At 56.0% G+C, this 24,612-nt stretch overlaps 1 protein-coding gene across 1 annotated transcript; it reads right to left on the bottom strand.

Moving 5' to 3' along the window:
• Positions 1-6,850: 6,850 nt before the first annotated feature.
• HS3ST6 (heparan sulfate-glucosamine 3-sulfotransferase 6) lies at positions 6,851-13,813 on the bottom strand. Its single transcript, XM_037034663.1, has 2 exons — positions 13,262-13,813; positions 6,851-7,606 (listed from the first exon to the last, which is right to left on the bottom strand). The coding sequence occupies exons 1-2, from the start codon at positions 13,672-13,674 to the stop codon at positions 6,991-6,993; spliced, it is 1,029 nt and encodes a 342-aa protein (XP_036890558.1). The 5' UTR covers positions 13,675-13,813; the 3' UTR covers positions 6,851-6,990.
• Between the last annotated feature and the right edge of the window lie 10,799 nt (positions 13,814-24,612).

Consider the following 24,612-nt stretch of genomic DNA (forward strand, 5'->3'; position numbering starts at 1 on the left):
GGTGACGGTATTAGGAGGCAGAGCCTTTTGGGAGGTGACGAGTTCTTGTGGGTGGAGCCTCACAAATGTGTAAGAAGAGACTCGGGAGCTTGCTTCCTGTGTCTGCTGTCCACCCACTTGAGGGCTCAATGAGAAAACAGTCATTTGCAAGCCAGGAAGCAGACCCCAGATGTGCCAGCACCTTCATCTTGGACTTTTAGCCTCAAGAACTATGACAAACCAATGTTTGTTTGTTTGTTTGTAGGGAGTGGGGAAGGGAGAGAGAAAGAGAGGGAGAGAAACACCAGTGTGTGGTTCCCTCTTGTGCACCCCTCACTGGGGACCTGGCCTGCAACCCAGGCATGTGCCCTGACTGAGAAATGAACTGGCGACACTTTGATTCAGAGGCCCTCACTCAATCCATTGAGCCACACCAGCCAAGGCCAATGCTTGTTGTTTAAGCCACCCAGTCTCTGGTATTTGTCATAGCAGTCCATGCTAGGACACTCCCTTTATATGTGTTTTTATTGAGGCGAAATTCACAGAGCATAAAGTTAACCACTTTAAAGTGAACAATTCAGTGACATTTAATACGTTCACGATGTTGTGCCCCCACTCCATCTAGCTCCACAACATCTCATCACCCCTGTACCCAGTAAACTTAGACCCCCTTTGAAGAGCCCACCTGATCAGATCTGGCCCACCCAAGTTGCTCTTTCTCCCTTATGACGAACTCAAAGTCAGCTGGTTAGCAATTGAATCACAAGAGTGACATCCATCAAATTCACACTCCAGGAGAGGGGATTCTGCATGACATGCACATCAAGGTCGAAAAATCTTGAGGGCCATCTGGAAATTCTGCCTACCATACCCATCTACCCAAGGGCCAACGCCAAGGAACCACTTCCTCCTTCTGGCCTGAGCTGGCGGCCACTTGAGCACCCTCACATCGCAGCGCAGGTGCTGAGTGTCTGAGCCATGGGCAGACAGGCCTGGGGGGGTGTGTTCTGCCAGCTCCTGGTAACACAGGGCCCTTCTCAGCCTCGATTTACTCATCCGTGGAATGGGAATAATAACATAGCTACCTAATAAATAAAATAACATTGACTGAGCATTTGCCCGAAGCCAGCACGGTGCTAAGTACTCTGAATACATTCTTCTGTGCCCAGGAAATGCTAGCTGTCACTACTACAACTCGTACCTGCCTCCTTTCCTCCTTTCCCATTCTTTCTGCCTCCACAAGCTCCCGGGCTCTTTCTGGGCACACCGTACGGCGGTGAACTCCCTGAGCACAAAGGAACCCTGGGTTGGTTTCTTCCCGCTCTCCCGGCCATGCCTGCCGTTCTGCACCACCGGCAGTGCCCTGGCCTGTGTGCATTTCCCCTTCTTGCTCCCCAACAAGCCCCGCCAGTGATGGGAGCACTAGACTCCCTGCACAACGCCTCCATGGGGAAGCTTCCCAGCCAGAGTCCCGACCGTGAAGCCGGGAGTCAGACCGTTTCCAGATGATTCTCCAGAAAATCAACTGGCCTGTTTGGCAGAGGAGCTTCCTATTGCACAGCCCCGTTTGCGTAGGAGACAGGCTTTCCCCTCGGCAGTCAAAGCCCTTATCTCCGGGCTGGCTTTCCATCGGATATCCCGTCCTCTCTCCTGGAAAAGTAAGGGAGTGATAAGATCTGACCTGTGGGCAGCTGTCAGGTCGGGCGCTCTTCCCCAGCGCTTGCGGCCATCAGGGAGGGCTGGGATCAGAGACACAGGGAGAACAAGATCCCCGATTGTTCTCTAAAGCCCAGTGCAGTTCCCATTTCCCCCTTAATCAGAATCCTGTTGTATGAAATCCTCCTGGCAACAGTTTTGCATTAACTGTCTTGGTTGACTGACTTTTCGTATGGCTCTTCCAGGGAAAAAGTGTGTGCAACGTGGCTCGGATTAAGCAGAATGAAAGGAATTCCTTGGCCTCGAAGCCAGAGATTTGGCTCTGAGCCAAAGCAGGGTCCCTGGCCTTTTGTCTCATGTCTCCAAAGCACGAGCAGTGCCTGTGCCAGGTGACTCATTATTTCTGAAAGATGGAGTTGAATGTCCTGGACAGCAGGGCTCAGGGACAGGGACATGGCCTGAAGCTGCTGTGCATGCGCACCTGGAGGGACTCCTCAGCTGCCGTGGCCTGCTGTCCTTTGGGTCACTATGGTGGCCGCCATAGAAGGAATCTCCAGCCAACCAGGCCTTCAGGATGTTTGCAACCAGGCTCTGCCCTCAGCCTATCTGGAGATGCAGCCCTGGTAACCTGGTCCAGAGTATGGGCCCTGCCTCTGGACCCCAACAGGATGACCAGCTTCTGGGGGCCACCCCATGCCCACCCTCTCACCCACCTGGGGTTCTGTTCAAACCTCTTCTTCCCAGGCCAGCTTGCCTAGCCCAGACCGCCCCCAGCGTGTCCCACAGACCCCCGGACTCACCACCCCTGCCCTGGGAGCAGACCAGAGAGTCTCCCCAAGCCTATGGTCCAAGGAAGGGCTGCCGCACCCAGCCATTGGGCCCCACGCCACGGACAGATGCCCAGCCCAGGGCCCCAGCAGCCTGGAACCCAGCATGTCCCAGAGCGCAGCTCGTGTCTGAGACAAATCCCCAGGGTGGGGGCTGTGGTTCACAGCTTAAGGGACCAAGGCTCCAAAGAGAACAGCTTTTGCCATGGAAGGACCTGAAGCTGGTGTTCTAACTCTTGTTTTTTGGATTCTCTACTTGTCTATTCGACATCCATTAATCACAGAGCCAAACTATTAGCCGCAGGTGTTAGTTTACATCTCCCAGAGCCCATGCTCCGCACCACGCCGGGGTGTCCCTGCCCCACCCAGGGCCAGGCACCAGACAACTAGGGACAGCCGCTGCACCCCAGGGTCACTGGGACAACTCAAAGTAGCCAATCCTAAGCTGTCTATGCTGCTCTGCCCTGTTTTTCACGTCTTTCTCTCTGATGTGACACTCTCCACTTCAGGCCAAGATAGAGAGAGTAACAGGGACTGGATTTACCTATTTGCCCGCAACAAAGTGAAAAATGAGGCAAACCCTATAAAGCAAAAACAGTGGTTTTCAGACACCGGACAGCAGGCAGCAGAGGACAGCGTCACTGAGACACAGGGAATAAAGAGGGGAGTCCTACAATCACCCTGACTTGCCGCCCGAGCATGGCTTCTGGGTTCAAGAAGGAGGACTCCAGGGGAGCAAGGTATCTAGAATCTGCCCTGGACAGAGTCTTGGAGAACTGAGCCACCCATAGGCCGAGCCCAGATATCTGCGTAGGGCCCCCCTCAAAGCGTCAGTTGAGGACTGAGTGGTATGGGTGTGGGCGGAAACTGAGCCTGGGGCAGGATGTCTCCCCTCCTGCTGGAATGGAGCAGAAGAACCAAGCTCTGGTGTCTCCAGGGCTGGGAACAGCGCAGCTTCCAGCAGGGAGCCAGCTTCCCTTCACCCCTCTCTTGTTATGCCCCCAAGCCTTCCTCCCTGTAGCCTCATCCTGTTACACTGTGGTCCGTGCACTCCTTAGTGAATCCTTCACACCCATGGAGAGCAAATAAAGATCTCCCAGAACCTTGCCTCCCTGACCAATACCTTTACTTAAAGGCTTGCTGGATTTCTACTTACCACTTAAGCCCCTTTTTCATTCGTGGCCTGGCCCCCTCCTGGAAGGGACCATCTAAAGCTTGGGAGGGCTTCTGGATCTGGCTGGGGGGACAGGTCCCAAATGGAACCACAGAGAGGATGGCCCAGCCCTGGACAGAGGAGCCACCTCAAAGGAGGATAGGAAGCAACGTGCACTGGATGGTAAGGAGGAGGACATGCAAGCTGGCATTTTCCGGGTCTTCTCTAGAATGAAGACTCGTGCTAGGAAAGTACTTTGGGGCCAGTTAGGTGGGTGGGTCCAGGTCCCAATGCCTCCCCTATCTCCAGCTTGTTACAAGGGCCCTAGGAGAGGGGTCTGCTGGGGTTTCCAGGCCTGTAGCATACACAGCCCACAGGAGAGAACAATGTGCTCACCCAGATGTACCTGGCTGTCCTGGCTGCGGGGAGGAAGAGATCCATGGACCCCAGCCCATACCAACCACAGCCAAAAGGTTGGGGTGAGGTGGGGATCCCACCAAAGTAAAGAGAGTCACCTCCCAGCCTTCTCCAAGCCCCTTCCTGGATGCCCAGGCTGTGAGGACCCCCACCCTCACCCACTCCCTCCATCCCAGTCTGACTGGAGTAGGAGGGGTGGAGAAGGGGTTCTTGGCCTTCTCCTCCACTGGGCGGAAGAGGAAGAGGGTGATTGAATCAGAACTTCTCACCCCTTCTGGAACATTCCAACATGGAAAACCCACTAAACAGCTGGGGAAGCAATTTAGGGACTTTAATTAAAGGCTGGTGACTCTCCCACAGAGCCCCACCCCCACACACAGCTGGAAGGACGCACCGCATCTGCCTTCAACATGTTCTGAGGCCCAGGCTCCGGAGTTGGGGGTTAGGCTGTTTCCACCGAGAGGGGTATGAGCAGAACAAACCAGTTTACCCTTTCTCTTCATGGCTTCCAGAGTTTGCCTCCTGAGCTCGGCCTGGGCCTGAAGCCAAGTGAACTACAGGCCCCCACAGTTCTGCACCCAAGAAGCTTTAGAAGGGAAAAGTGGGCCGTGTTGGCAGACCCAGAAAAGGGACTTGGTGTAAGGAGGAAATAAGCCCACAGTCAGAATGAAGCTGCCCTGTCTAAGGCTGCTTGCATCTCAGTGTGCACTTCCGCAGGAAAGGCATTCCAGCCAGAGGGAACAGTGTGTGCAAAGGCTATGAGGGCAGAGAGATCATAGAGGGTGGAAAGAGCTGACAGGGGCAGAAGCTTCAGGTGAGAAAAGCACACAGGTAGGGGCGGGAGCACACCTCAGAGGGCTGGATAGCTGCCCTCAGGAATCTGGTCTTCACTCTAGAAGCAATGGGGGTTGGGGAGAAGTTTAGAGGACATTAAAATAATGGTATCTGGTTTACTCTGAAGATGCCCCTCTGGACTCCATGCATGCATCCCCACTGCAGGAAAATAGAAGAAGTGCAGGGCAATAGCGAGAGGCCCCCAGGCCATCCAGGCCTGAGGTGTCAGAAGTCTGGACAAGTGTGTGTCCAGGGAGGAGGAGCATGCGTGGTTCAGGAGGGGAACTAGGACGGGGCCAGAGGCTGTCCTGCCTTCCCTCCTGCCCCTGCCAACCAGGGCAGGCCGCCTGCCCTCCCTAAATGGGCCCCAGCACAGGGAAAGAGGACAAAGCTGCCAGGGACAAATGCTTGCCACCCAGCAGGGATTCCAAAACAAAGCAACCTCATTATTGTGAATTAAGCCAGCCCTCCCCTCCACCCACATCAGCGGTCCAAGTTGGGGAGGAGGCTATGGGTACATCTCACCACATCTGTCTCTATCTCTACCACATCTCCACCGAGGCAACTCGGGACCCGCCCCAAGCCCCAAGCCTGGCTCGTCCCAGATGGTGGGCCTGGAAAACAGGGCTGGCCCCTGAGGGCAGCTCCTGACTGGGGTGTCCTCTGGGACCAGAACTAGAAGGGCAAGGGGCAGGCTTCCTGGCTACTAGAAACAAATGTCCCCATCTTTCTCCCCACCACCTGCTGAGCCTCTTCTCATCTACCAACATCAGCTGCCCCCAAGTCTACGCCATGGGTGGGTCATATGACAAAGACAGTGGCCTAGGTAATTGGTGGGACCACTGGCTCACAGTCAGCTGAAGAGCAGAGTGGTGACCAACACACTGCTACTCCCCCGAAAATCCCCCCTTATTCTGACCCTGGGGCCCAGGATAGGGTGTGGCCCCACACAGCGCAGGGTGCAAAGGCCACATCACGGTCAAGCACCCAAGGCCTGGGATCCAGGGGACACCACCACTAGATTTTACAAGGGCCCAGAGCAGCCTGGGCATGCCAGGCCTGGACATAAATAGCCCTGGAGGTCACTGTCAGTGCCACTGGCAGAAGATGGCACTGTGACCAGGAGCAGGTAAGAGATGGACACATGCTCCAGCCTGCCTCTGTCTGGCCTCACCAGGGTAGGAGCTGCTGGGCAGGCAGCTGGGTTGCAGATGAGCCTTCTTTCCCTGCCCATCCCCAACCCTCCAGAGAGCCAGGTAAACACAATAGAACTGGAAAAATGAGGGCCTTGGGCGTGCCCTGTGGTGTGGTGGGCGGGACCTGCGGACTAGGCCAGCCCTGGGCCTTGAAGTGCTGTGGGGAGCTGATCGAAGACTGTTAGCGGCACCACCCCTGCCCCAGGAGCCACTTCACCCTCACTGTGCAGCAATTCTACCAGGTTCTCGGAGGGGGTGCCCACTGCACAGTAGGATGCCAAATTAGCCAAAGTCCTAGGTAAAGCCCGAAGGCATGGGCAGACCCAGCTTTGATCCCCCCACTCCAGTCTCAGCTACCTCATCAAGGACACGGGATAACCGAGTTTAGTGTCTCAGGGCGGGGACGAGAACTCTAGGGTGGCCTCCAGAGTCACGAAGACTATGCCCTTATGTTCCTGGGCAGGTCCTAAACCTCTCTGAGCCTCGGTTTCCCATTTGTGACCTGTGTCCAAGCTCACTATACACCTACCTAAAGGGGTGTAGTAAAGGATCGAGTTCAGATCTCTCCTGGCACTCCAACAGTGCCCATTAGAGTTAGCTGGTATGTGACTTCCACTCAAGACAGAGGCGTGGGGGAGCAGGCCTCGTCTCCCCGCACAACCATAGCAAAAAATACAGCTGGACTACAGAACAGATTTCACCCAGAGTCGTTAGAGTTAGCTGGTATGACTGTCATTTCTCTGGGCAGTGGCACCTCCAACCCCCACCCTACAACCCTCAAGGTCATGTAAAAGAACACAGATCCAAACTTTATTTCTTCACTAGCTCTCTCTACCCAGAATGTGCACACAGCCTGCTCTGACTGGCTGATAGTCTTAAATTTAGGTTACTAAACATCCCCCAGCAGGCCCTGGGCTGGCCCGGCCTCTCAGTCCCAGCCAAAGTCCTGACCGGTCATCTGGTAGAACTTTCGGTTGAAGGGCTGGTAGAAGTCCCGCAGCCGCTGGACCACCACCTCAGGCACCCGGGGGTGGGGCCGGCCCTTGGACTTGCCCAGGCAGCGAGGGCGGCCGCTCCCCTGAGCCTTCTTGAGACAGGGGAAGCCCTTGGTGGCGTTGAAGTAGAAGTGCTTGTCCGTGACGACCCTTTTCAGGCCCAGAAAGTCTTGCACGCGGCCAACTTCTCCAGCTGGGTCACTGACCAGGCGCTCACCGCTGACAAACAGGAAGTGGGACAGGGGAAAGTATCGCAGCCAGTTGCCCAGGTGCTGAGCATAGAGGCCAATGCGCACTGCACTCCAGGTTGTGTCCACGGGGCCCAGGCCGCGGCGGAAGGCCAGGGCTCGGAAGCTGGGCAGGCTCGGGGTCTTGGAGAGCATCTGGGCATAGTCAGAGATGGCCCGAGTCACAGGGTTCCGAACCACCACGATCAGCTTCATGTCTGGGGACATGCTGTAGATGCGACGTGGGGCCTCAAGAGTCACGAAGTAGCTGGGAGTCTTCTCCATGGTGATCTGCCCATCCAAGGTGGGCGGCATCAGGCTCCTGCAGGTCACGTGGAGGGACAGGTGGCGTGAGAGGGTGCTGGTCCCCCTCAGGCTCTCCCATTATAGACCAGTCTCAGTCCCCCACCCCCAAGACTTACACTCCTCCCCCCAGGGAAGCTCCAAACCTCCAGGGCAGGTGAGCCTTCCCTCTCACCTAGACTCACCCACCCTAAAGTGCCAGGGTGGGCAGCCTGGGATGTGCGCTGAGAGGATCCAGCCCCAGAACAGGCTGGCAGTGGGGGCCTGTCCTGCCAGGCTGCCCACCCTGGCTACAATGGGCCCCCACCCTGACAGTGCTGTGCCTCTCACCCCAGACCAAGCACCAGGAAGGCCAGTGGCCTGGACTTGCCACCCATGGGGCTTCGCCCACCCTCCCCACGCCAAAGACCCCTACACTGTAATTACCCCAGGTCACACTTTCATTAAGTGGCTGAAGGTATCCCCTAAATTAGGCCATTAACAACTCACAGTGTCCCAACAAAGGACAGCTGCTCTTTCTCTCACTCCCTCCCCTGAATAGCCTCCCCACCCCCCTACTCCCACCCCACCCCTTTGATTAGTGCCCTCCTAATTCTCACTGACCTGGGCCCAGTTCAAATGCTAAAAGCCTCTGGCACAGCCCAGCACAGCCCAGCACAGCCCAGCATATCCCAGCATATCCCAGCATATCCCAGCATGTTGGGGAACTGTGAGTGTGGTGGCCTGAGGACCCGCCCCAAGATCTCTGCAGCTGGGCCTCTCAGACCTGGCTCACACCACCGGGTGCTAGGCTGTGACTGCAACATTTCTGATGGTTCTTCTCCTTCTGACCAGGGGAGGGGGCACTGACCCCACACCATGGTTCTTGAAGAGTTGTCTAATGACAGCCTCCTGAGTGCCCCAAACTTAGGGATGCCCCTCCTGAACACCCCACTGGGCAGGCCAGGTACCCTGAGCAGTTTCCCGAAGTCGAGCCTCACCTGCCAGCCAGGTGGTGCAGGGAGAGGCGGGGCAGGGCACTGCAGGGCCAGCTGAGCAAACAGCTCTGAAGGAAGACACGAGAGCAGGCTGGAAACTAGGTCAGTGGAGGCAGAGGCTGTGGGACCTGCGCCTTCGGAGGGGGCGGTCTCTCCCCAAGGCCAGCCCTGCCTCCAGGCCCTGCTTGGCTTGGAGGGAGCTTGGGGTGTGAGTTCCAGGTGTACCAGTGGCTCCCCAGAGACCACCCCACAGACTCAGGGGAGATGGGTGAGTGGCATGATCTTCTGGCTGTGGGAGTTTCACCCACCCCCTCAACACAAGGCCCTGGACAGAGCTGATCTACAGAAGTCAAGGGGAAATGGAGGTGACATTGTTTACCCATTATGGTGACAAAGTGAGCTGGAAATCTCTCTCCAGCTCCCTCACTGTCCTGTTTGACGGGCGGGCACACTGAGGCTAAGAGGGGGAGTGAGACGTTTGTGGGTAGAGGTGGACACTGACCCCCAGCACTCCCACCGCTGGGCTGCAGCTGCTGGAAGGCAGGGGGTCCGCTGGGCTCCTGCTTTCAGAGCCCCTGCACGCATGCCCTGCCTTGTGACCTGGGGAGACAGGTGGGAACAGCACCCAGCCCCCCTAGGATAATTTCCAGGAAACCTTAGGTGGTTACAAGGACTGAGGCCAGGACTGCAGCCTGCGGTGGCCAGCTCAGGCAATCCCCCTTTCCACAAGAGGAAGTCAAAAGAAGAGGAGTCTCCCGCGCTGGATCTCACTGCCGAGACCCCCTAAGAAAAGCCTGTGCTGGGCCCTGGCTGGTGTGGCTCAGTGGTTGAGTGCCAGGCATGCGAGAAGCAACCATATATTAATGTTTCCCTCCCTCTCTTTCTCCCTTCCTTCACCTCTCTAAAAAATAAAATTTAAAAAACCTTTAGCCCTGGCTGGTGTAGCTCAGTGGATTGAGCGCGGGCCTGCGAACCACACAATCGCGGTTCCATTCCCAGTCAGGGCACATGCCTGGGTTGCAGGCCAGTTCCTGGCAGGGGGCGCACCAGAGGCAACCATACATTGATATTTCTCTCTCTCTCCTTCCTTTCCCCTCTAAAAAATAAATAAATAAAATCTTTAAAAAAAAACTTTAAAAAGCAAAAAACAAAAAAAGAGCCTATGCTGGGACAGACAGACTGCCAAGTGGCTCGGCAGTCATTGTCCCTCCCTGTGTTGCGCTCCTCAGGAAAGGAACCAGCCCCCATTACTCCAGGACCCGCCCCTCCTATCTTTGACACCCCCTCCCTGTCCCCTTTTTTCCCCAGGCACCAAGTGACCCCAGAAGCACCCCATCTTCTCCCTCCCAGACCGGGCACTTTGGGTTTTGAACATCCCCCCACCCAACACTCTTGGCAGGGTGGAGAGAGCTGCAAGGAAGCCCACCACAGAGGAGCCGAGAGGGGTATGGGGAGGGGCTGCAGACTTTCTAGATCCGCTCTCACTACACACCAGATTTGAGATCTGAGAACTTCGGGATCAGTTACTTGTCCTCATCTGCCCTCAGAAGCCTGTCCTGGCCAGGGCATGGAGGAGGATGGGGACGGGAGTTTGGGGTGTGGGAGAGACTGGGGAGGGGATGAGAGGGACAACACTGACTCCCGCAGCACACATCTCACAGGATGTTCCCCAGACCCCCCCCCTTCTTCATCTGGTCTACATTTCCCTGCAGCTTCCACCCAGCCTCAGGCCACTTCCCCACCTAGGTCTCATCTTCCCTCATGTCTCACACCTCCTCTGTGCCTCATTCAGCCTGGGACCCAGCAGAAACCATTCAGGGTTCCTGTATGGGTCAATAGGAGGCTGGAAGTGGGGCGTTGGTCCCCAGTCACAGGAGCCTCTCCTCAGGTTAACAGCAGGAGAAAAGTCCCACAGAAACCTGGCTTCCTCCCCCAATATACTCGGGCCCCTGCTCCCTGTATTAGTACCAGGAGCCAAAGGGGTTCCCCCACCTGCACCCCTCTTTTCTCCTCTCATTTGTCCCAAACACTAAGGTCAAAGTACAGCCCCAGCTGCCCCCAGACAGGATAACCCTCCTGATGAGACCTGGGGTGCCGCTGGATAGATGCTCAGTGAGTGAATGAACAGATGAGCAAATGCTGACTGAGTTTGGGTCCACCTGGAAGTCACAGTCCCCAAGACAGAGCTTCTGAGAGGTAGGCTAACTGAAGCCCAGGGAGAGGAAAAGATTTGGCCAAGGTCAACCTGGGGCACCTTCAGGACCCACCTGCCAAGGCCCATGGGAAGGGCTAGGGTCACTGCCTGGAATGAGATCAGCCACAGCCCAGTGGGAATGGGTGTCCCAGAAACTCAGCTGGGGACACTGGCTGCTCCTCCTGTACTTACCGCCCTAACCCTCCACCCAAAACAGGGCTCTGCCCTCCCAAAGGCTCAGCCCAGGGTCCTGAGAGCAAACAAGACCACCAGACCGTGGCCAAGGGCACCCCCTCTGCAGCTGGTGGAGCAGTAGGCATTTTCAGAGGCTCACTGCACGCTCAGAGCAGGTTGAAAGAAAAAAAGGGCCAGAGGCACAGGACACCTGTGAGCACAAAAAGTTCACAGCTGTGCCCCGGCTGGTGTAGCTTAGTAGACTAAACGTGGGGCCTGTGAACCAAAGGGTCGCTGGTTCGATTTCCACACAGGGCACATGCCCAGGTTGTGGGCCAGGTCCCCAGTAGGGGGCATGTGAGAGGCAACCACACATTGATGTTTCTCTCCCTCTTTCTCCTTCCCTTCCCCTTTCTCTAAAAATAAACAAATAAAATATTTTAAAAAACAGAAAGTTCACAGTTGTACACATCAGCACACGGCCACATGTGCCAGGCACTCTGCTCCCAGAGCCTCTGCACCCACACCCTACCTCATGCCCTGAGAATTCAGGTGGGAACAGCACCCAGCCATCCTGGGATAAGCTCAGTGAGACAGACCCCTTTGTGGGCATCCCAGAAGCCCGGCAAGCCCAGCTCCTGCTTACTGTGCACCAGCCAATGAGGGGCAGCAAGGGCCACACCAGAAGGACAGCTCTGGATTAATGGGGCAAGGCCACCATGACCTGACCCTCTGCATGCTCTGCACCCTACCCCTTCCCCCAGTGGAGGTGGCTCTAAAAACAAGAAAGGAGAAGGTCCCTTCTCTACCACAGCCCAACTCACTCCTGAATCCCCTGGCTCTGACCGTGGGCACCCCGGTGTCCCAAGAAACCCTCCCCAGAGCTGAGGCTCCGACCTGCAGTCTGGGTGTAGCGCCTGCAGCCTCTGGACCCTCACTCACCCCAGACCTGTCGCTCAGAGCTAGAGCATGCACCCAGGGAAGCCTGCAAAGGGTCTCTGGATCCCTGGCTCTTTTTGAAGGCTAAACCCATACTAGCCTCCCCTGTAGCCCCCCATTACCCAGCTCACGGTCTCCCTTCAGCTCCCTGTAGTCAAAGTTCTTAGGATCAGTGTGGTCTCTGCAGTTTTCACTACCATTAACAACAGTGTGTCCTCCACCCTCATTCACCCTTCTCCCCACTTTACCCACCCCCCACCTCTTGTTCTCTCTCCTCTCCACAGCAGTGAGGGAACAGAGATGCTTTGGGGTGCCAGTGGCACTGTGAGAGTGGGTAGCAGTCTCTCTGAGCTCTGAGGGTACAGCCAGTGGATTCAGGGATGGACTCACCCCCCTCCCATCACCACTCTACTTCCCTAGGATCCCCTGATAGCAGCAACCTTCAGAGCTCAGGAGCCAGAACTCCCTGTTTTCACTGGGGCTCCTCCAAATCTGTGAGTGGTTTTAAAGCAATGGGGGTGGTGTGGGGGCCGGGTGAGGAATCTGGAAACAGAGAAACTGGTGCACCTGGAGGTGAAGGGTCTGGGTCCTGCCACCCCCGACCCCCCACTAGTTCACCAGGTAACCTCAGTCAGGGCTCTCTCTGCCCCACAGGGGCTGGTCCCAAGCCAGGAGCTGAGGTGAGAGCTTTCAGGGAGTGAAGTGACTCACTGTCCACCTGTAAGCCTTCATTTCCCCCACAAGAAGAGAACAATTCAGTGGCAGGCTTGCATGCAACTGACTGAAGCAGCAGGTAGGGTCTCATACTCTGGCCTTCAGTGCCAACCCCAGCAGGGAGGGGCTGGAGATCCCCCCGCCCCTAGGACGGGCTGTTTCGTGTGGGGATAGGCGCTCCCTCCCCCAAATTCCACAGCACTCCCCAAGGCCATCCCAGGTAGGGGCAGGGCAGCTGTAGAGCCCCAGGACAAGACACTAGAGTCCCAATCCTCACCCTTAGGAGGCAGACACTTTCTAGGAGACTGCCGATCCTGGAGGCCCCTTCCTAAGGAAACTTGCCAGCATGGGGAGCATGATTGAGCCTAATGGATTTCTAAAGATCCTCAAACCCTACTAGCTTGAAATTATTGTACTTCTCAGCTGGGATCGCACCCCACCCCCAGTCTTGCTGAGACCCCCCTCAGCAGCCCCGAACCAGGATTTTCCCTGGAATATTCAAAGTTTTTCGAAGTCCCCCGGCCAGTGACCAAGCTTCAGGCCCCCACCCACCCAGGCTAGTCTGAGCCCGAGACGCCCGAGACCTCTCCCCGCCGAGTACCCACTCTGTCGCCGGGAAGGCACCGCCCAGGGAGTGCACAGAAGCCCACGGGACGGGAGGGCCCGGGGCACTCACCGGTACCAGGCGAGGCCCCGCTCGTACCACCTGTCGAAGAAGTGGGGCTCGGAGCCCAGCGCACGGACGTCGGGGTGCAGACGCAGGAACTCCAGAAGGGCGCGCGTGCCGCCCTTCTTCACACCCACGATGAGTGCCTGAGGGAATCGCTGGCGTCCGGGGCCACTGGCCACCGGCAGAACAGGCGCCCCCGGGCTGCATGCGGCGCTGGGCGGCACCGCGGGTGCGGGGGCCGGGACCGGGACGCGGGCGGCTGGCGGGCAGCAGCCCGGAAGGGTGCAGAGGCAGTACGCTCCCAGCACCAGTGCTGCGAGCAGCAGAGGTGCACGGGGCGCACGCACCGCTGCCCCGGGACCTGCCCCGGCGCCCTGGCTACACCCGGCCCCGCTGCCCAGGCCACCGCTACCTGCCATCCGGCCGCACCGCGCCCAGGTCCGGGAGCGTAGACTGCAAGAGGGTGCTCATCCCGGTCCACGATGCGTTCACCCCGCTGAGCCGGGATTGTGCTCTGCGTCCAGCTTCCCCACAGCCCGGAGCCGGCGCGGCGCGGGGCGGAGTCCGGGGCGGTGTGCCCCGCCCCTACCGGCCGCCGCTCCGCCAGGTTACGCCCGCACCCACAGACGCCGCGGAGCAACTCCGAGCCTCAGACAACACCTGGGCGCGCCCCCTGGGAGACCGGGGGCTCCGGACCTCTGGGCTCCGGGTCTTCACCCTTGAGCTCCGGGATGCGGCCACAGAGTCAGGACGCAGAGCAGTGACAGGGCTGCCACGCGGGACCCAGCACTAGCTCTTAGGAGGCCGATCCCGCCCCTCGAGGACCAGGTGCGCTGACCGAGCGAGTGAACCGAGGACGCGCGTAGGCCTGGGCCTTACGTAGTGTACAGAGGGGTTCCCCGGAAAGTATGAAGCAGGAATGGGGCGAGCCTCGCTGGCCTTGGGCTTGTCATACATCAAATTCACAACGCTGGTGGTTGGAGAGGGCTGGCCTAGTGCGATTACCGTTATAGAGTCAGGGAGACAGGCTCAGAGAGGACAGTCGTCTCGCCCAAGGGCCCGGAGAGATTCGGACTTCAGTTTCCCGATCCTTCTACAGCGTCACACTGTCGGTTTGTACAGCCTAGCCCGCCTGGCGTTCCCGTGGCGTGTCAGTGACCCACTTCTGACGCTGGCAGAGTGGCCTTCCATTGGAGATCTGAAAGATTCGGGAGACCTGCACTGGGGGAACTAGAACGAGGAGCCCAGGTGCTGTCCTAGGAGATTGCTTCCTCTAAGGAGCAGTGAGGTTCAGAGGTTACTCACAATTATGGGACCTACTGGGTGCTGGACACTCTGCAGAAGTTTTATACACCCCAAAGTTCACTGCGCCCCCAGGACAGCACAGAGAAAGAAGGCAGAGAGGACAGACAGAGCAAACCCAGGTAGAGATGAACTTGGACCATGTCCTCTCTCCACCTCTGCGCCAGCCCAGCCTTCCTGGCATCATGACTGGCCAGTCTCTCCAGCTAATACCCAGAGGCCTCTGTCCTGGGTTTTTCTCATTAATGGCACCTGAGCCTAATGGCATCCGGGCAAGTCCCAGCAGCCTGCGGTGCCCCTGAGGAGCAGGGATTCTCCTCCATGACCCACAGACATTTCCAGCACTCTCACAGAGGCAGCCCTGTCCGGAGGGGGCTATGCAGAGCCAATGGGGTAAAGATCATCGACTGGGGCCCCAGCACAGGTTCCACCTGCCAGGCTTGCACCTGCTTGTCAGAGCAAGACTCAGCCAGGAGCCCTGTAGGAGGGTTGTTGGCACAGCAGTGTCTGGGATGCATGCTGGCACATGCAGGGTCAAAGGACAGTCTTCTTCAGGTCTAGCTTAAACCGGGGTTTGTTCTAGACAGGCTGGTTCTTCTTAGAGCTATCCCGGCAGCCTCCCGCCCCACCTGCAGCACCACCTGCAGTCCCAACAGCCACCACTGGGGGCTCTGAATTCCAGCCTTAAACCCTGGCGGCTCCTCCATCACCCTGCTCCAACACAAGCATTGTCACTTTCCCCTTCCAACCTTTGCTCATACTGTTCTCCTTGTCGAGAATGTCTTTTCCTTAGGCTCCCACACATGCTTGAAACCATTCCAGAAGGAATTTACCGAAAAAAAAAAAAAACAGACACCAAAAGCACTGGGGACAAAGGAGTGACATACAGGGACAAGGAGTATTGGCTTGGACAGTTTGGCAACTAATCGCCTCCCTTCAGGTGAGGGAGAGGTGGGTGAAAATATGGTGACACCCAGGAGGACGGCCTTGGGGCATTTGTTCACCCATGTTGTCCCAGCAACTGACAGAGCCTGGCACCTGATAGGCACTCCAATCATGGAAGCTGGTGGAAGGATGTGAATGGAGAGATCAAGAAAGGCCTCCTTGAGGAGGTGGTGGTCATGAGGGGAGCAGGAGGACAGCATTCCAGGTGTCGTGGGAAAAGCTCAGCAGTGCGGGGAGATGGGTAGCATGGGGGTAGAGTCAAAGGCCCATCCTGGTGCAAGAGGGAACAGCCCCCAAAGCCCAGGAGGCTGGTCCCAGCCCCACCTTCATCTAGCACTTGGCCTCAGGCTCGTACCACCCCGGAGCCTCCAGTTCCTTCTTTGTAAGGTGGGGAGGCCCTCAGTCCTGACTCAGAAGTAACCAGCTTCATTGAAATGTAATTCCCACACCGTGCAATTCAGCCACTTAATGGGTAGAAAGCAGAGTTTTTTAGTACACTCACAATGTTGTACAATCATCACCACAATCTGTTTGAAAACATACTCATAACCCTAAAAAAAAAATTTCAGCCCTGGCTGGTGTGCCTCAGCAGATTGAGTGATGGCCTGTGAACCAAACTGTCCGATTCCCAGTCAGGCCACATGCCTGGGTCGCAAGTCAGGTCCCACGTAGAGGGTACATGAGAGGCAACCACACACTGATGTTTCTCTCCCTCTCTTTCTCCCTCCCTTGCCCTCTCTCTAAAAGTAAATAAATAAAACCTTATTTATTTATTTTTTAAAGATTTTATTTATTTATCTTTAGAAGGGAAGGGAAGGAGAGAAGGAGAGAAATATCAATGTATGGTTGCCTCTCATGAGTCCCCTGCTGGGAACTGGCCTGCAACCCAGGCATGTGCCCTGACTGGGAATTGAACCTTGATCGTGTGGTTCGCAGGCCCGCGCTCAATCCACTGAGCTACACCAGCCAGGGCATAAAATCTTTCTTCAAATTTTCAGTTTCATACCCATTAGCAGTCACTTTCCTTTCTCCCCTCCTCCATCCCCCAGCAGCCACTAACCTACTTTCCGTGTCTATGGATTTGCCTGTTTTCCACATTTCACATCCGTAGATTCATTGAGCATGAGGCCTTTTGTGCCTGGCTTCTTTCACTTAACATGGTATCTCTGAGGTTTATCCACATCGAGCATGTGTCAGGGCTTCATTCCTTTTTGCGGCGAACGTTCCACTGTATGAATGAACCACATTCTGTTGATGTATCCATCAGCTGATACGCTGTTGAGTTGTTAACACCTGGTAATTGCGAATAATGCTGCTGTGAACATTCATTTACAAGTATTTGTGTGAACACATATTTCATTTTTCTTGGGTATATATCTAGGAGTGGAAATGATGGGGGACTCAAGAAATGGAAAATTTTAGTTCAGGGAACAGCTAATAAGCTTAGCAGTCAATGTACGTAAAATGCTATTGTTTCAGGACCTGAAGGTAGGACCCACGCCGACTCCAGGAGACCACAAGCAGTTCCACCTTTGTGCCCCAGGAGGACTGAAAGCAATTCAAGATGGTGTCTGAGCCACTGTGCTCCAGGGTGAGGTGACCACTGCCCAGGACACGGATGAAAGAACGCTGCAGATTTTTATCTGACTAACTTTTTCCCTCAATTCCAAACCTTTTACCTACACATTTCTTCTTATAAAAAGGTTTCCTAGATGAGACAAGATTTCTTCTTATAAAAAGGGTCAGTTTAAATGGAATTTAAGACGGTCTGTTAGGGTGCAAACCCACCGTCTTCTCAGATTGCCGGCTATCTGAGTAAAGCGCCATAGAGATCCGATCCCTGTCTCTAGGCACTGGCTCTGGTGGTGACAGGCAGCACAAACAGCGGCTCTTCCGGTTTCAGAACTCCTGGGTCAGATGGAAACCTTCTGTTTAGCCTTCTATGAAAAGTCTTTTAGAAGGTCACACTTGAGGATTTCAGAAACTGCCTCCCCATGCTCCGCACACACAGGGTGGCTGCCTCCCCACCCCCGGATGTCTGAGTGGCCCCTTCACTCTGCCTCTGCCCTGCCTGGCCATCAGGGTCCAGCCTTGGCTCCTCACTGGCTCTCTCCTGTGTGACCTAGACACAGTGGACTCTCCTGAGTCACAGGATGAAAAGTGACTTTCAGCACCCTGAAAGAGACCAGGCCATGGGGCATCCTAAGGAAGTCACCCACATCCTGCCCTAACTGGCCAGGACAGGAAACGGGTTAGCAAATCCCTTCTGCCCTACTGGGTCTCCCCAGGGGCCCTCTGCTTTGAGGGTCTAGGATGGCCAGAGCTCAATCCCCCTTCACCTTATTTGGACCCCCTGACCACACAGGATGGCCAGGGAGGGGTCCATCTGTCCATCCTCTTTGGGCTAGGCATCAGACAGGCAAATAGTCAGGTTTGATGCGGTGGCCTACTGGCCAGGAGGAAGGAAAGTTTGGGAGGGGGGATTCGCTGAGCAGCTTAGTCACCAGGCCGAGTAAATAGCATCCCTGGGGGAGAAGACAAGGAGGGCCAGAGCCAAAGGGGACAGAGCGGGCAAGTCTAGGGAGGAAGTCCTGGGGAGCCAGGTCATGGCAGGAGGACAGTTCAGCCTGGCCTATGAGGTTCACAACCCTGCTGCCCCGCCCACCTGTGTCTTCCCTTCACGGACTGTAATTATTTCTCCGTGGGCAATTCGGACCCCCGTGTGTCTCCTCCATCTACCCATGAGCTCTGCAAGGGCAGGGACAGGGTCAGTCTCAGTCCCCTCTCCATGCCTAACCGTGATGAGTGCCCATGGGTGTTTGCTGACTGAGCAACTGTGTGTGTGTGTGTGTGTGTGTGTGTGTGTCTAAAAGAGTGCATGTGTAAGCTCCTCACCCATGCCCCTCTCTACTTTTTTACTAGCCTGTCCCCAAGATGGCCACTCCAGGCTGGGCTGGATGTGCAAGAAGCTGCTCCGGCTCTGGAAAGTAATTAATAGCCCCCTCCATGGGGGACAGCTGGGGGAAATTTTACACTTGAGGGGCTTCCAGGAACTTCCTCCACTAGAACCACACCCTCCCCTCCCAGACCCACTCCCAGAGCCTGTGGAATTCCAAGGGGAGGGGGCCGCAGCTAAGGGTGGGCCCAGCTGTCCTTGATTTATGTGGGTTTTTTCCACTTTGGATGCCTGATTTGCCCGAGCGCATAGAGGATGTGGTTTCCTCCCAGGGAGGGGCCCCTAAGAGACGTCTGACCCACCTATCCCACTCAGCCCCAGCACCCACTGTTCCTAGTTATGTAGGAAACAAAGTAGGGGGTCAGGAGCCCGTCCCTGGGGATACAATGCTCACTGACTCGAGCAGGTGACCTCGGCGGGTATCCAGTCTCTGACCCTCACCTTCCTACTTTACAACACAGAAGTAATGTGGCCTCCCCCTCTCTGGGTGCCCTGCTCCTACACGCTTCATGAGTAAAAGTCATGGACATGTGACAGGGACCCAGGCAGAAGAAGGGGTGCCGTGAAGCTGCTCGCACCCTGAGTGTTTCATCATTTGCCTTCCTTGGAGACAAGACTGGAAAGGCTCCTCTGGTCTCGAGGTGGCCAGCCAGTGCGGCCTGCCAGAACCGGGGTCTTATTCCTCGTGACTAGCTAGAGCTGGGGACACTGTGGCACAGAAGGGTTTGCCACGGAAGACACCATTCCCGGTGTCAGGAGGTACACATGAAAAGCCTCCCTTGGCCAGCAGTTAGGAGAAGGGAGGCCTTCTCCAGCCCGGTAGCCACCTGGGGCAGCCACACACCGGCAGGAAGCCTGCCTGGGGCTGCAGGATTTGCAGAAAAATCCAGACCTCTATTCTGTGCAGGGATGGGCCCTAGCCTGTACCCTTACTCTTTTCCCTTGGATCTTCCTGGAGGGATCAGCACAGACAAGAGGGCCATTTACCACTGGCCCCTGCTTCTCCCAGAGAGGGCAGGGATCCGGTTTCCCAGGGTGCATAGCTGGGCCCTGCAAATTCCTTCTTGCCCACCAGCCTTGCCCACCAGCCTTGCCCACCAGCCTTGCCCACCAGATTGTCCTCAATCTATTGCAGTGTGAAAATCCTTCTAGGCTGGCAGTCCCCACTCTGCAAGAGGGGAGGGCTGGTGAGAGCCTTTAGCCACAAGGCCAGTCTAAAGGGGCAAGAGAAAAGGGTCTCTCAGAAACAGGACTCTATCAAACCTCACCCCAACTCCCCTCCCCTAGCTTCCCAGCCCCAAGCCAGGCCTCTGAAAGTAGAAGCCCCCGAGCATCCTGGGAAAGGCTGGGTATCATCCAATTGACCCCACATCAGGCCACAAGGGCTCTGTGGCCAGGTCTGTTTGTTTGTGCCCTGGTGAGGGGCCCTGTGGACTAGAAGGGGACAGTGGGCACATTCCTTCAGGAGCAAGGGACCTAACACAGGCTCAGGAACCCCATTCTCCACAGAGGACATAGGACCACATGTATGTTGTACATGTGTGTGTGTGCAGGCAGGAAAAGGGAGGTCCAGAAGTCTGCCACTAGGCCTCAACCACTCTCCCCACAGTGTGCAAAGCCCTAAGTTTGAATCTTCCCGTATACAAGTGACCTACTTCCAGGGACAAGTCCAGCCTGGCCAGCAGATGAGACACGTAGGGAAAGCTACACTCCACCCGCTTCACTTCCAGGGAAGCACCCCACCCCTACCGTTGATCAGACAGACATACAAACAAGTATTGCTCAGTGCTCTGGGAGACCTAGAACCCAGAGCCTGGAGCCCAGCATCTTGGGGCAAGTACCTCAAGCTCCTCACCCCTGCCCAGCTGGGCACTCCCTAAGCTGAAGCTTCCTGCTCTGAAGCAATGGACCTTCAACAATGACTGCTTCTCTCCCCTCAAAAAACAGTGACCCCACCTGTGCCCCATGTACAAGTACAAGTCATTGTTGTCCTCCTTCTGACCGTAGCTTCCCTGCCCTCCCCCACCACATCCAGATACACACCAGGGGCTCTGGGCTCAGAGATGGGGGCCCAGAGGGAAAAGCCACACTTGGAGACTAAGGAAGCAAAAAGACACTGTAGTGACCAGTGGAAGAGGAATCCCAGGGCAACGAGCAGCCTGCGCTTCCGCTTCCGGGGGCAGACCCCACAGGGCCCTAGCTCCTCTCCGCTCTATCTCCCTTCCCTCTGGCAATGTGGCCGCCAAGCTCTTTGAAGCCACATGTAGCTTCTGTCCTGGCTGGTGTAGCTCAGTGGATTGAGCACATGCTTTGAACTAAAGGGTCTCCAGTTCAATTCCCAGTCTTGGCACATGCCTGAGTTGCAGGCCAGTTCCCAGCAGGGGACTCACGAGAGGCAACCATACATTGATATGTCTCTCTTTCCTTCCCTTCCTCTCTTAAGATAAATAAATAAAATCTTTTTTTAAAAAGTAGCTTGTAAACGTACTGGTGGAAGGTAAAACGTGATAAAACAGGAAGCCAAGCGCTGAACTGTGAATAGCCTCTGGGGTTCTACAAGGAACAAAGAAATCATGCCTGGAGACAGGCACTGGGGGCAGGGGGGCAGGGGGTGAGGGGTTGGGGAGGAAAGAGCTTATCTGCAGGTAACAAACTGTCTTCCCTGTGCTTCTTGCCTCCAAGCTCCATCAGGCAGAGTCCCAGTACCCGGGGCCAGGGTAGAGTGATAGGTGGTCCTAGGGTCCCTTCATGCCCCAAACCAGGGACACACTCGTGCAGATGGGAGTGGACAGAAGACAGTACAATTGGATATACTTACATTCATCTGATGCTACTCTGTGCAGCCTCCCAAGGGCTCAGCACCTGGGAAAGAAAATGAGATAAATACACCCTAGTCACTGGTACTGAGGAGTTGTTGACCTGGGGTAGGGTGAAACCTGCAAGGGGATGGCAAGAACCCAGTCTGTGCACCTGTAGGGAGGCCTCCCCAGGACCCCTACAGTGTGGGGGAAGGAGAGAGCCGCTGGGGCAGAGCTCGGGGAAAGACATTCAGGAGGATTCTGGCATATGGGGTAGGGGATGAGAACAAAGAAAAACCAAATCTAGAAGGTGAGTACACAGGGGCCTGTTTCTAGACTGGAATCTGTCTTGTCTAGAAACCCGGCTGCTGAAGGTGCAGGGGGTGTGGGTCATAAAATGCACACGGTTATGATAAATAACGCTGCTGTCATTTATGGACTGAGAAATCAAGCTGGAGAGCTGGGGTCTGGGGACCCCAGCAAGCAGTGTCTGTGGTTACCACTGAGGAAAGTTACCTGATCTGATGATTCTTTTGCAAAGACCACCCTGATTGGAGGAGGCCAGCTAGGAGCAGTCACTGTTGTGGGGAAGGCAAATGGGCAAAGATGCATGGGAGGTGGAACCTCAGAATCTGGTGCCCCGCAGTGGGTCAAGATGGCAGCCAGGGCAACGTGAGGGCATGGGAGGGCGGCCGGGAGAGGAGGCCCTAGCATCAGTGCAGGTTAGCCCCATCCAGCTGCCCTGGAGAATGGGCTGGGGCCAGGAGCATCATGCCTCCACCTGTGTTCCCCCCATCCCATTCCATTCCCATTCCCACAGCCTATTCCTTCCTTCCCCCCACCCCTCACCCATCTCTGTCCCTCTTCAAGTGACTCAGGAAGGGCCGCCCGGTACTTTATTGCAGCTTACCAAATGGAGCCTTGACTCCACCCGCCCTGCACCCTCGGAAGTCAGGAGGCCTCAGCCTGCTTCCCTAGCACCGCACTTTTTGGCTGCAGGGCCGCTGCGCCCCCAGGCGCCTCAGGGAATAGGAGCGGGGTGGGGCGAGCGCTCCCCCTGCCAGTCAGTCCTGCTCACAGTCTCTGAGCCCAATCCCCCGAGGGGACCTTGAGAAGAACTCTAGGATTGAGAAGAAAGTCATCGCGCTGGGCTTCCCCCAGGACCTCCTACAGGGATGGACGCACGGTGGCCCTCATCTGGTTTGGCGACTCCCCCGGGCCCACTCTCCCACTTACCTGCCCTAGTCAGGGGCTTAGTCAGGGGCTTCCCTCTCGACCTGCCTGAGCCACACCCCACCAAGGTCACGGCTCTCCCTGGCACTCGCCATTCAGAAGAAAAGAAAGCTGTGGGTGAGCGAAAGTCCCAAGCATCGTCAATTCACTCACCCATTCTGTAAGTGTTTATTGAGTGATCTCTGAGCCAATGAATGGGGCCCGGGCAGATTTATTCTCTCTTTCACATGTAGCCTTGCCTGGGGTACAATGGCCACGGTGCCCCCACCTGCAGGCTGCTACTGGCTAGTAATAGTAGAACACCAGAAGCTGTCCGCCCCTGAACGCAGCCTTTGGCTTGCAAGGCTGTGCCTGGTGGCCACCCCGGCAAGGAGGGTGCAGTAGGGTGGAAGGGGCTGGGCTCTCAAACAGCCTTTTGTTTCTCAAGGAGGAATGGGGGCTGCAGGCCAAGGTTATGGTGTAACTCACTGGAGGAAGGAGTGGGGAATAATGTATGATTCCACATGAGATATGCATCCCCCACCAGGCCTCCCGGGCAGACAACCCTGCCGGTGGCTATCCATCTCCGGGCTCCCATGTGAGCGGACTTCATAAACCACGCATCTTTGTCGCCCCCTACCCACCCCTGTGCCTCTCCTCTCTCCAACACGGGTTGGGTTCCGAAGACAGGAAGGTTAAGTGCTCTGCCTGAGGTTGCACAGTGAACTGAGGTCACCAGGGCCCAGCAAGTAAGCCAGCAGCCCCTGCACAGGCCGGTGACCTCACTCCAGAGTCGGGATTCCTGGCCTGTGGTTAAGGATTGGGGGAGCGAAGAGTCCCATCACTGAGGAATTACCCAGGCTTAATAGGCCAGTAACACAGGAGCCTCACTGTCCTTCTCCCTCCCCAGCCACTCCTACCTTGACACCTCTGCCCTCACACCCATGGGCCCAGCTCCTCCCTTCCCTACGTGGGGGTGCCTCCAGCTGGAGTGTGTCTATTCCAGTTAGGCATTCAGAACTGGGGGAAAACCACAGGACGGATTTGGGGACCCGCTGTGGAATGGGCCTCCACAGGCGCCTACTCCGACACAGTGAGTTCTGTGCCTCCTGGGTGGTATTGGTTTAGAGCCACTGTTCAGAAGTCCTCGAAATGTCTGCTTACGTTCTTTTTTCCCACACAGGCACTCTGGGAAAAGGCTGTAGGTCCCTTTAAGAAAGGCTGGAAGAAAAACTAATGCTATACATTTTAGCAGCATAGCAGCATTCTTCCTTAAGGGGTCCCGGCCTCCCCTTTATTCAAGGAGTCTGGAGTCTGTAAACTGGCTCATGTCTGGGAACTGGTTGAGGGGTCATGACTCTGTTTTATGATTCAAGTTAGACTTCTGTTCACTTGACTTAGAACGCTTCTGCTTATACAGATCAAGTGAAAGTTCAGCAGGCTCCCATCTATTTCACTTCTAGGGACATCATGATCGACCAGCCAGGGCCATCGCTGCTTTGACTGTGCTGTCTATGAGGGCAACCACGCCCACCATCTCTGGCCATTAGGTGCACCTCCACTTGGACCCTGACCTGTCAGGGCCTGATGACCCCACTGTTTAGGTTTCCCAGTTCCATGGCAGCAGCTCTCATGTCAGTCCTGGCCTACGCTGAGGAGGGGTCACAGAGCTCTTCCGGGATGCTGGGCTCCCCTCACAGTGGTGGCAAAAGGTGTGTCCCCCGGATACTCCCAGGGTGGGTCTTAAATGACAAATCCGCTGTGACATTCCAGCCTCCCTAAGCCTTTGGACACCTTTCTGTAGAGTAGGCTAAGACAGGTCTGGCATTTGAACCCCACTTAGCATGGGCCACCTCGGGCCATGTCTCAGCCAACTAAACAAACTGTTGGAACGCTTGCTAACCTCAACATTAAATCCAGAGTCTCTGCTCAGGGAGCCCCTATCAATAATTCAGCCTGATCCAACTTCATGTTCTATCCACCATGATCCCATTTCTTACTATTTATTCCCACACACATTCCCCAGGTTTGTCAGTATAAACCCCAAAAACTGTGTAGTTCTTTTGGAGTACAGCACACCTCCTCATAGGCCACATTTCGCACCCCCCCTACAGGGCCTGGGGCGTGCCAAGCTTGCTTTTGCA

Source organism: Sturnira hondurensis, unplaced genomic scaffold (genome assembly GCF_014824575.4).
Source record: "Sturnira hondurensis isolate 20B ecotype Veracruz unplaced genomic scaffold, ASM1482457v3 Scaffold0022179, whole genome shotgun sequence".
Taxonomy (NCBI): domain Eukaryota; kingdom Metazoa; phylum Chordata; class Mammalia; order Chiroptera; family Phyllostomidae; genus Sturnira; species Sturnira hondurensis.

Excerpts from the sequence above, each read along its gene's own strand:
- HS3ST6 (XM_037034663.1), bottom strand. The coding sequence starts at position 13,674 with ATGGCAGGTAGCGGTGGCCTGGGCAGCGGGGCCGGGTGTAGCCAGGGC. Across the intron at positions 7,607-13,261 it reads CGGGGCCTCGCCTGGTACCG|GAGCCTGATGCCGCCCACCT; the intron begins GTGAGTGCCCCG and ends CGTGACCTGCAG.